Source organism: Sorex araneus, chromosome X (assembly GCF_027595985.1).
Source record: "Sorex araneus isolate mSorAra2 chromosome X, mSorAra2.pri, whole genome shotgun sequence".
In the NCBI taxonomy this organism is placed as follows: domain Eukaryota; kingdom Metazoa; phylum Chordata; class Mammalia; order Eulipotyphla; family Soricidae; genus Sorex; species Sorex araneus.
In genome coordinates, this window is record NC_073313.1 from 359,488,188 (window position 1) to 359,500,303 (window position 12,116).

The 12,116-nt window shown below is 47.8% G+C and overlaps 1 protein-coding gene across 1 annotated transcript in view; it reads right to left on the reverse strand.

Annotated features, from left to right (window-relative positions):
• Positions 1 to 9,480, reverse strand: part of DNAJC27 (DnaJ heat shock protein family (Hsp40) member C27) — a 28,257-nt gene extending 18,777 nt beyond the window's left edge. The window contains exons 1-2 of the mRNA XM_055121790.1: positions 9,212 to 9,480; positions 1,683 to 1,765 (exon numbers count right to left, since the gene is read on the reverse strand). Of these exons, the coding sequence (XP_054977765.1) occupies positions 1,683 to 1,765; positions 9,212 to 9,298 (170 nt within the window). The 5' untranslated portion in view covers positions 9,299 to 9,480. The remainder of the gene's footprint in view (positions 1 to 1,682; positions 1,766 to 9,211) is intronic.
• Positions 9,481 to 12,116: the final 2,636 nt, after the last annotated feature.

The following is a 12,116-nucleotide window of genomic DNA, read 5'->3' on the forward strand; positions in this document are numbered from 1 at the left end:
CTGTGCTGTGTGGGATGAGTCTTTTCAATGCTCGGTGGGCGAGACAGTACTGGGGTCCTAAGGGCCACCGTGGCGTTCTCAGGGGCCACAGAGACTACACCCACAGTGCAAGGGAAGGGCCACACGGTGCCGGGGTGACCTCACTCCAGTTCCTTCCATTCTCTCCCCTCCAGTTCCCCATTAAAAAAATACAATTTATTCTCAGAAAATGAAAGAATGGAACATAATTCAGATATTAAAGACAAATACAAAGATGAAAGTATAAAATTCACCCAAAATCCCATCACCCGCTCTTTTCTAACTTCGTTAGTGTTAAGGAAACCATCAGTCTTAGGCTAGGAGGTCAGTGCTCAGCCCCTCTAGAAGTAAACTTGAGTCTGAGCCTGAGAGCTTTCTGGAAGTTGAGTAAAAGACGTAAAGCGGGGGAAGGATAGAGGGGTAGAGTGCAGGGAGGCAAGGGGGAGGGAGAGAATTAGGAAGAGGGAGGGAGGGAAAGGGAGACACAGAAAGACAGACAGCGAGTGAGAGAGAGAGAGAGAGAGAGAGAGAGAGAGAGAGAGAGAGAGGGGGGGGGGGGGAGGGAGGGAGGGAGGACCTGACTATATTTTATGTCTGTCCTTATTTCCAGACATCTCTGAGATTCAACCTTATCCTTATACTTGAGTTTAAAAACTAGATGACCAGATTACTGGAAAGACATTCTAGGCGTTCGCCTTCCATACAGGCTGCCCCTGGGTTGATCCCCGGCACCACACGGTCTCCTGAGCACTGGCGAGGGCCATGCCTGAGTCAAGAGCCAGTAACAGCCCGGGCATCACTAGATGTGACAAAAACATGCCCCCCCGCCAAAAAACACACATATGTGTGTATCTACATGTATGTGTGTATATTAGTTCCATTTTCATTTTTAAAATCTCAGTTGGGAGCCAGGGAGCTTTCTCGGAGGGCTGGAGGGTTCGCTTTGAACGCGGAAGCTCCAGGCTCAAACCCTAACACTAAACGCCCCCTGAGCTCTTCAGGAAGTATCCCCCAAAACACCACGCTGGGGATAGCCTGCGGCACTGCTGGCTGTAACCCCAAACCCCAAAATACTAAACCAAGAACCTGAGTTGGTTTAAGTTGGATTTCTTATCTTCTTCATTTTATCTTCTTCCCTCACCATGAGACAGCTAGGTTGTTTACCAGAAATATCTGCTAATTATTAGCCATCTGAATAAATTACAGTTCTATGCACAATATGGTAATTCTCATTTCTTCGATACGTTAACTAGCTAATTATAAAGATGTGAAGCTAATAGTCTTCAACAGGAAGTCCTATTACTGTCACCGATTAATCCAGTGCTCTTTAGTGTACCTTCGACTGGGGGGGTAGTGAGGTGGGTCACACCCAGTGGGTGCTCGGAAGACCACGTGGTGCCAGCGATCAAACCCGGGGCTCCCGCATGCAAAGCCGTGCTCCTGTGGGCCCTACACCGACCACAGAGCCCGGCGAGCGGACGTGACGAGCCATGTCCACACGGGTCTGGTGATGTCTTGTCCCTAGTGTCCCCACTTTATCTTCGGACTCTGTGTCAAGTTTTCAAGACCAGCACCCTGGACCCTGAGCTGTAGGGAAGACAGGCCAGTGTGGAAGAGTTCAGGGTTTCTAAGTGATGTTTAAGTCAAAGAAACAATATACTCACTTTGTGACGCCATAGTCAATTCCAATCGTTGCAAGGTATTTAGACACGAATCTCTTCTCACAGTATCGCTTTATAATGCAGCTCTAAAGGGGTAAAAACAAAACAAAACATGCTTCTAGTAAAGACAGCCTTCACAAAAGTGAGAATTTTGAAAGAAAAAATAATTCTTATGTTCTCCCTGAACATCACACAACTTTGTGTACATTTCAGTCACACCAAGACACCCCCCAGACCAGACCTGCTTTCCAAAGGCTGGTGAGACCAGTTTCTACTGAGACGCGCTGCTTTCACTCAAATTAAACATGGGCCCAAGAGAACCCATCTTAAACTCACAGCAGCCCATCCTGCCGACAGCCTGGTTTCATTCAAACACTATCCTTCCCATCGCAATGGATACAAATATTAAAGTCACGTTTGCTTCTGAGTCTTTCTCAGTCTTTTGACTCTTTTATCTTTCTTTTTTTTTTTTCTTTTTGGGTCACACCCAGCGATGCTCAGGGGTTACTCCTGGCTCTACACTCAGGAATTGCTCCTGGCAGTGCTTGGGGGACCATATGGGATGCCGGGAATCCAAACCGGTTCGGCCACGTGCAAGGCAAACACCCTACCCGCTGTGCTATCGCTCCGGCCCCTCTTTCATCTTTCTTTTTTAAGTGCCATTGAGATTACTTTGGTTTAGGTCCATGTTGTCTATTACCAGGCAATTTAAGGCAATTTTTGTTTGGCCTTCTTTTCTTCCCAACTTCAATCAATAATGCACACCACTAATGCCATAAATTTCCATAGCTCTCAAATCTTTCAGTGGTTTATCAGTTTCAGGATTTTCATTACAAATAGGTCAAAATGCAGTTCTCTTAGTCTTGATTTAAAATCCTCCATAATCGGTCCCCTAATTCTTCTTCTCTGTCTAAACCCTCCCACATAAACTCCCCACTTCTTTCCTTCTGTGATTAAAAAAAGAACTTTGTTCTGTTGGGGGAACGGGGACTCAGAATTTCTGCAGCTGCTTCCTGGTGCAGCAGCCCTGGTCCCCTTGAGGACAGTGACATGTATGGCCTGGCGGAGGCTTCGGCGTTGCCCACTGGCCAGGGTTGCTGAGCAGGGGACAGACAGACACATGGACACACTTCTGTGATGCTTCTCAAGGTGCTCGTACTCCAGACATAGTGCAGATGTCTGGGGGATGACACTGGGGGATGACAATGGTCCTCTGTATGCTCATCGTGGTCACAACATGCGACAGGACCGTCCCTCAGATAGCGGCATCACCCATAAAGGGTCACTTCTTGTCAGTGTAGGTGCCTTCAGGGGTCCCCTTTGGTGTCCTGAAGTTAAGCTCGTGGGGGTTCTGAAAGATGGCCAGCTGCCTTGGTAGGCACACTCAGTCCGCCTGTCCTTTCCACCTGGAAAGGGGAAATCACGGTGGCCAGTTTCCTCACGGATTGCCGTGGACTTGAGAGGAAATAACGACCTAAACTCTTGTTTCCTATAAAATACCAGAGTGCTTGACTTTTGTCCTTGCTTTTCTCTCTGCCTCTAATGAATGAGCTTCTTACAAATCTTACTTTTCCTTTTAGGCTCAGGTCAAACTTTGAGGGCACTTGTCTTCGCCAACCTACGTTCGATCTCATCATCCTACACGATCCCCCGAGCACAGCCAAGAGAAATTCCTGAGTTCAGAGCCCGGAGTATGCCCTGAGCATCACTGGGTGGTTGACCCAAGAAACAGAACAAAATGAAAAAGCAAATGTTGAGTCAGCTAAGTAAACTACTTGAAGGCAGGCACCAGCATTTTACTTTTTTTGTTTTTGTCTTTTGCAGTAATGAGCTCAGCGCCACAGGAAATCTGATTTAAGATAACTAACATATTAATAATAGCAATCCTTTGACACGTGGAACTTAAAATTTACTTAAAGTACTAATTTGTTCTGTTCATTCTATGTGATGAACCCCAATTCAAACCAAATAGGTCAGTTACTTTTAAAAGTACATAACTTAGGGCTGGAAAGATAGTACAGCAGGTAAGGCACTTGCCTTGCACGCAGCCGGAGAGGGTTCAATCCCTGACACTACATATGTTTCCCCAAGCCCCGCCAGGAGTGACCCCTGAGCACAGAGCCAGGAGTAAGTCCTGAGCACTGCAGGTGACGGCCCCTCCTTGAAAAAGGATACCATACATTTTGAACTAAACTGTGCACTAAAAGACTACCTTAGGGGCCTTAGGGATGGCACAGGGGTTAAGGCATCTGCCGGGCACTACAGGGCTGAACATTACTGCATCCTGGCATCCTGCCAGCCTAGTGTGCTGAGAAGCACAGGGAGGATTCCCAGGCTTCCCGAGCACTTCAGAGAGCACCCACCTCCTAAAATAAAATACATTGTAAACGATAGGAAAAAATGTCCTACGAGTGATTCCTGCTAAAGAGACTACACCTTAAAAACCATCTTACATTTTGAGGGGGCTGGAGCGATAGCACAATTTGCCTTGCACGCGGCTGACCCGGGTTCGATTCCCAGCATCCCATATGGTCCCCTGAGCACCGCCAGGGGTAATTCCTGAGTGCAGAGCCAGGAGTAACCCCTGTGCATTGCCAGGTGTGACCCCCCCAAAAAAAGCAAAAAACAAAAAACAAAACCAAAAAAAATCTTACATCTTGAAAGCACTTTCCAATGCTTTCTCTCAAAATATCCCAGGAAAATAAATATAGCCTTTTCCTAAATTATTCATGAGGTGAGAGGAACTAGAAGTCCTTTAGCTCCAGTATTCTATTTAAGCACTACCCTAAGTGTTTAAAAAGAAACACATTTAATTAATAGTATTGATAATGATTCCCTATAACCACAAAGAATAAGGCTCCTACTTCTTAGGATCATATAAGCTTGATTGAAGTAACAAATATAAAGAGAATTGCTATGCTTTCTCTATTTTTCTTGAATGGATTTTTAGTATTCTTTTTAAAATTGAAATTGCAATTAAAATCTCAGTAGTTTTGACGCTCCCCCCACTCCCACCTAACACTCTTTTCTTTGGGTCACACCTGGCGATGCACAGGGGTTACTCCTGGCTCTGCACCCAGGAATTACCCCTGGCGGTGCTCAGAGGATCATATGGGATTCTGGGAATCGAACCCAGGTCAGCCACATGCAAGGCAAACACCCTAGCCACTGTGCTATCACTCTAGCCCCCCTACCTAACACTCTTATGAACAGTCACTAAAGTTTAAAAAGAGGAACAGGGCAGGGTATAAAAGAAAAAATCTGATAGATATAAAATTAAACAATAATCAAGACCGTAATATTGACATCAAAATAGATAAGCAGGTCATAGAACAGAACAGAGACCCCGAATATGTCTCATTATAGAAATACATTTTTAAAAGGATAAAGATAATAATTAAAACCAATGAGAATCAACTGATTCATTTAATAAAACATCTATCAACATCTATCTGGAAAAATAAGTTGGGTCCTCAACTTCCTTAAATACAAAAGGGAATTGGAAAAAATGTATGATCTGGTTTAAAAAAATGTAAAGTATTTGTACCGTCTTGGGAAAATCTTTTTTTTTTTTCTTTTTGGGTCACACCCAGCGATGCTCAGGGGTTACTCCTGGCTTCGCACTCAGGAACTGCTCCTGGCAGTGCTTGGGGGACCATATGGGATGCCGGGGATCAAACCCGGGTCGGCCGCGTGCAAGGCAAACGCCCTACTGTGCTATCGCTCCGGCCCCTTGGGAAAATCTTTTAACCAAGAGAGCAAACTCAGAACCATAAAGAAAACAATAGGTAATATATAAAACAACTTTATGGTAAAACATCTATTAAAATATTAAAGCATAACATATTGTGGCAAATATTAGTAACTCATACTCCCAAAGTCTCCACACCAGAACAAAGGTATCTGAGTATCAGGGGGTCTAGATCAGACTGAGGAGCGCTGCAGAAAGCTGTTGGTGGGCCAGAGAGCACAGCGGGTAGGGCATGTGCCTTCCACGTCAACTCGAGTCCCATCCCTGGTCCCCCATACGGGCCTCTGAGCCCTGCCAGAAATGATCCCTGGGTGCAGTCAGGAGTAAGACCTGAGCATTGCCAGGTGTGGCCCCCCAAAACAGAACAAAACAAAACTGTATGCGATATTTGCTTATTTTACTTATCTCTGCCAGCATGAAATGATGTCTCCTCATTACTGATCTTCTAATTTTTTGTTTTCTCTATTTTCTTCCCTTTTGGGGGGGACAGGATGACACTCAGGGGTTCCTCCTACCTCTACGCTAAGGAATCACTCCTGACAGTGCATGGGGACCATAGGGGATGCTGGTGATCAAACCTGGGTCGACAGTGTGCAAGGCAAGCATCTTACCTACCCTACTATCTCTCCAGCCCCTGTTTTCTCTATTTTTTTTCAAAAATACATTTCTTTCTCAGTAGTCTCTCCAGAGAATTCTTTGTGTTTTTTCCTAATGTTACATTTTACATTTTTATATACTATACCATAAAATTCACACTTTAAAGGTATATAATTTGGGGGGTGCAGTGCCAACAGCAGGTCCACCTGTTCCCACAGGGCAAGTATATCAGCAGCCTGATGGTGCCTTCAGGCTTCCTGATACCCCAAAATTGCCACTGTACCTCTGGCTGGACCCCAACAACTCAAGACCAAGTTTCCTGAGAAATTAAATGGCCAAAAGTTAGGTATGTGGGAGCCATGACCACAAACCACTCTGGCTCAGCTATACAAGCTCATTTATCAGCCTTTCCTCAGAGACCCATAAATAAATCTCGAAAGAGATCAAAAGCGGCAGTCAAACCTGGACCCATGCAAGGCCAAACAGACCAGAGTAAATCAGAGGGGGGCGGTGGGTGCCCACTCAAGCAGAGTCCCCGGCAGCCTCTTGCTTCCACAATTCAAAATCACAGCCATGCTCCCAGTCAGATTCCACTGTCTTGGGGAGACCTCACCAAGACATCTGCTGAAAATTTGGGTATGCGGATTTTGTGATTGAAATCTCCAGACTTTCTCAGCATTGGGATGGGCTACCTCCCAATGCTGAGAAAGTACTCCCTGTACTCTGTAAGCCTTAGCAGTAATGTCCACAAACCAAAGCTGTCACCCAATTGGTACTCCAGCCTTACCTTCCCGATAAAAATACTGAATGACCTGAACAAATATGATGACCTCTTAGTACCTGTACTGCCAGAATGCACAAAAAGAGAGAAAGAAAAAAATGTGTCAGCCATAGAGGCAGGCTGGGGTAGGAGGGTGTTGGGGAATGATGGGAGGGAAATAGGAAATATTGGTGGTGGGAAATGTACACTGGTGGAGGAATGGGTGTTGGATCATTGTGTGACTGAAACTCAACCATGAAGGAGTTTTATAATGGTCTATCTCAAATATTCAATTTAAATTTTTTTTTTTTTTGCTTTTTGGGTCACACCCAGCGATGCTCAGGGGTTACTCCTGGCTCTACACTCAGGAATTACTCCTGGCGGTGCTTGGGGGACCATATGGGATGCCGGGGATCAAACCCGGGTCGGCCGAGTGCAAGGCAAACGCCCTACCCGCTGTGCTATTGCTCCGGCCCCATCAATTTAAAAAATTTTTAAAAGGAGAGAAATTTATAGCTGTTAGCACATTCACATTCAAACTATTTATAAGTCATTATAAAACTTTTATAATGAAGAGAGGTTTTTTTTTCCCCTCTCTCTCTCTTCAATTAGATAATGAATTTTCCTTTGACTATAGATTTAATTTTCTCCTGAAGGTTTTGGTATAGCTTTTATCTTTTTTCATTTTTTTCTATTACTTTCTCTTTTGTTTTGATTTGCCCTTTGATTCAAGGATTTTTCACTGGAGCATTTCTTAATTTTTACTTTTCGATTTTTAGGACTCACTAGCTGGAGCTCAGGGCGTACTCCTGGATCTGCATTCAGGGATCACTCCTGGTGGTTATCATTAGCAGATAACCACAATTTTTCCTTGTCTTGTCCAGTATTTTATTTCTCTTGTGCAATTGCATTGGGTAATAAGTATAGAAACAGTGTTAAATAATGTATGATCACTGTCATCCCATTGCTCATTGATTTGCTAGAGCGGGCACCAGTAATGTCTCCATTGTAGAACTTGTTACTGTTTTTGGCATATCGAATGCACCACGGGTAGCTTGCCAGACTCTTCCGTGCGGGAAATAATGTATGATAACAGGCATTTCAGGCTAATTTCTAATATTAGACCATTTAACATAGTAAAATGCTTACTGGGCTGATTCAGTACATAACTTCTAAGGCTTTTGGTTTGTTTTCTGGGTCACACTCACCAGGGATTACTCCTCGAGGGGTTCAGGGGACCATATGAGATGCCAGGATCAAACCCAGGTGGCCCAAGTCAAAGACACGTGTCCTACCCACTGCACTCTGGTCCCAAGGCTTTTTACTCTTAATGCCTAGCACATAGCTCACATTCAGTAGATGTCAACAGTCGGAGTATGCTTACACTTAAATTCATGCAAAGAGATACATAAGTAGTAAAGGATAATGCCAAGTGGAAAAAGACTTAGATTGAGCATCATCTATGCGCAGGGAACTGGCCTGATAAGACGATCCCAAGGATAGTTCTTTTGGCTTGTAGATCCGACCCAAGGTTGAGTTACCCCACGGGAAGAGCACTTGGATTGAAGGGTGCAAGACCCGGTTCAAGCCTGTCACTGAGAGAACGTTTAAGGCCCAGGGAAGTTCTTAACCAACTTCGCAGGAGTGACAACTTGAATGCAGAGGAGACAGTCTTAGAATTCCTCTGGGGAAAAGGCCCCGGCTCAGTCTCCCCCAGCACCCAGCCCGCAACTGGGGAGAGAGGGGAGTTGATGCCCAGGTTAGCTGCAGTGCCGGGAAAAGGCGGCGGGGCTAGGGTTTCATTGAGAGAAGGGAGTGACATTTCCAGAGAGGCACGCACACCAACCACGCAGTCTCCTTGACCTCCATCACACCTCCCTGGAAACTCAGTTCGCATGTTAAGGCTCTAGCGCGTGATGAAAATGCCTAATTCCGGGCCACGTGTCTGCAGAGCGACGTTTTACACACGCCCCCTCCCCACCCCATCGGTGCACCCAAGCACCCCCCTCTCCCTAGGATGTTCCCTTCGCTGCCCAAACCCTCCTGGTGCTGATGATTCTTCGTCCCCTTCCAAGTCCTGGACGGTGACCTCGAAGGCGGACACAGATGTGACCCAAGCACCTAGGCCTCCTCGGGACGGTCTGAGTGACACTCCAGGGCCAGGAGCCACCCACCCCCCACCTGCCCCTCGCCCAGACACTTTCTTGGGGAGAATGACGTCAGAGGAGGAGGAGGGGCGACCCAAAGGTCCAAGTGGTTCGGGGGGCGTCTTCCTCCAGGAGCCGCGTCCCCCAGCGGAGGAGACCCCGGCCTGCTCGGGGGCGGGCGGGAGGCTGGGCCGCGAGCGGCGGAGTGGCGGCGCGCCCAGCCAATCGGCGCGCCGGCCCGCGCCCCCGGGCCCGCCCCTGCCGGCGCGGTACTCACTTTCCCCACTTCGGCGTTGCCCATGGAGATGACTTTGATGCGCAGGGACTTGCCGGGCTCCTTGCGCTTGGGCGCGTTGGCCTCCATTGCCCTCGCTCTCCCGGGGCCTCGCGGCTCGGCGTCTCCTTGTTCACGAGGCTGGCCCGTCCCTCAGGCCCCCTCGGCCAATGGCCGCACCGCAGCCCGCGTCACCGCCCCGGCTCGGCGCCTGGCCATCCCCGCCGCTGCCTGGCAGCGGGCGCGGGCGGGCGCGAGCGCGGGGAGCTGCGGGGAGGGAGGCGAGAGTCTCGCGATGCTTCGGGGGGCGGCGTGACGTCACCGCCGGTCCCCGGGGCCGCGGCCGCAGCTCCCCTGGCCTCCGGGGCACGCCTGGGAGCCGCTCAGGCGGCTGCGGGGTGCGGGAGGCTGGAGGCCTGGGGATGGAGACCGGCCTGTGGTCGCCTTCCGTGGCTGTTCAGGAGCGGGGACTAATCTGGGGCTGGGGCTTCGTTGAAGGCCAGCGCTTAGGTTCCTTTGCGGGGTTGGTTTTATTTCTAGATTCTTAGGGCTTAAGTCAGGTCTTCCCCCTGCCCCCACCCTATTAGCGCATCTTCTTGTTTTACTCTTTTAAGAAGAAGGATCGGGAACTGGGGAAGTAGGGAAGTTGAACCCAGGTTTTGGAAGAGGTGCTTTATTTGGGCAAGACTAGGAAAGACTAATTGTGTTTCTGTGACGAGAAAGGAGGAATTCTGTTTGCTCCTCTGATGCACCTCCCGCTCCTTAGAAACAGAATAAGAACATTTTCATCTGTGAAAGGCCTTGCCCAACTCCAAGGCTCAGTGCAGCAGACATTGTCTTTTTTTTTTCTCTCTTTTTGGGTCACACCCAGCAATGCACAGGGGTCACTCCTGGCTCATGCATTCAGGAATCACCCCTGGCGGTGCTCAGGGGACCATATGGGATGCTGGGATTTGAACCCGGGTCAGCCGCGTGCAAGGCAAACGCCCTACCCGCTGTGCTATCGCTCCAGCCCCCAGACATTGTCTTTATCTGTGACATTTTCCCTGCCCACCTTAAACTCTCTGCTTTGGGGGAATCCTCCCTTACTCTCAGTAAGGCTAACCTAGGCTTCCATCTTCATGCTGGATTCTCCCTTAGCGACAGAGTTACAGTAGCACTTGTGTACCTGCTTATCAAAGTCCCTCCTCACGCCCACTCTGCTCCACCAGAAGAAAGAAATAGTCCCTGACGCTCCATTTGCTCTCAATGGAACGAACATCGTGTTTCTTTTTAGATTAGAGCTGTAAGATGTGTTCATAGAAATGCTGGCAGTCAGATCTCTTGGCACAGCAGAGAAGCCTGAGAAACTAATAGGAAAGACACTGACATAAAGACCCGTTTATTCTAGTCCATTTCGCAGTGGACTGAACTATTTTGAGTGGATTTCTACTGCTTGTGTATGAAAGAATTCTAGCAAGCAAGACCCTCAGAGTCTCCTAGAACTTTTTCTTTATAGCATTTAGTCAATCGTATTATGCATCACTTGTGTCACTTGTCTTCCCGTTGATCTTCGATTTGCTCGAGCGGGCGCCAGTAACGTCTCCATTTGTCCCTGTCACATGCCAGTGTAGCCCAATGATATCTGCTCGCTCCAGGAACAGGAAAAGCCTCAAACTGTTCATTCAGGGTTTTGACGAAGAAGTCTGATCATCTCATCGGTGGGCGGCCACGCGATCTTTTGATGTCTCATGGAATCCAGTCGGTAACTGCTCTAGTCCAGCGGTCATCTCTGAATCACATTACATGTCTGGCCCATCTGATTTTTGATGTCTTGGCAAATGAGACAGTATCTCTGATTCTTGACTGTCGACAGAGGTCGAAACTCCGGATTCCTTCTCTCACTTGAGTGAGATGTGATACTCCTAGCATAGCTCTTTTGATTCCTCTCTGGGATACCCGAATAGCATTCTCATCCTGTTTGCGGAGGACCCAGGTCTCTGAGGCATATGTTAGTGCAGGAAGAACGGTGGAATTAAAAAGATGTGCCCGCAGTTGGAGATTCTTCGTCCTCTTAACCACTTCTTCGACGCTCTTGAAGGCTTTCCATGCTGCTCTCTTCCTCCTGCACAGTTCTGGCCCAAGTTGTTCCTCATGTTGAGTTCTCGACCCAGGTACACATAGCTGCTGCATTTGGAGATGTTTGTTCCATTGAGAGCAAATGAAGCGTCAGGGACTAGTTCATTTTTCACGAGCATCGTCTTGTTGAGGTTCAGCTGCAGTCCGACCTTTCCACACTTTCGGTCAAAGTTGGCCAGCATTTGTGCCGCTTGGCTAATGTTTGGCGTTATGAGAACGATGTCAACAGTGAAGCGGAGGTGGTGTAGTTGCCGACCATCTATCTTCACTCCCATTCCTTCCCATTCCAGTCATCGGATGATGTTCTCGAGGGTGGCACTGAAGAGTTTTGGTGAAATGGTATCACCCTGCCAAACCCCTCTCTTTGCATCAATGATCACTTCCTTGTAGAATGGTGAGATCCTGGTGGTGAATCCTCAATACAGCTCTCGGAGGATCTTGATGTATTGAGTTTGAACGCCCTGTTTGGCTAGGGCTTCAATGACCGCTTCAGTTTCAACAGAATCAAAGGCCTTCTTTAAGTCGATGAACGTTAGACAGAGCGGCATCTTGAATTCTCGAGAAACTCCAATGAGTTTTGTCACTGTGTGGATATGGTCAATCGTGCTGAATCCTTTTTGGAACCCGGTTGCTTGCATGGTTGTCCTTAATCTAGTGTTCTGCCTATTCTATTCAGGATGACACGAGTGAACAACTTGTAGATGACAGATAGCAGGCAGATTGGGCGATAGTTGTGGATGTCTCCCTTCTTGTACAACAGAACGGTCCTGCTGGTTTTCCACTAGGAGAG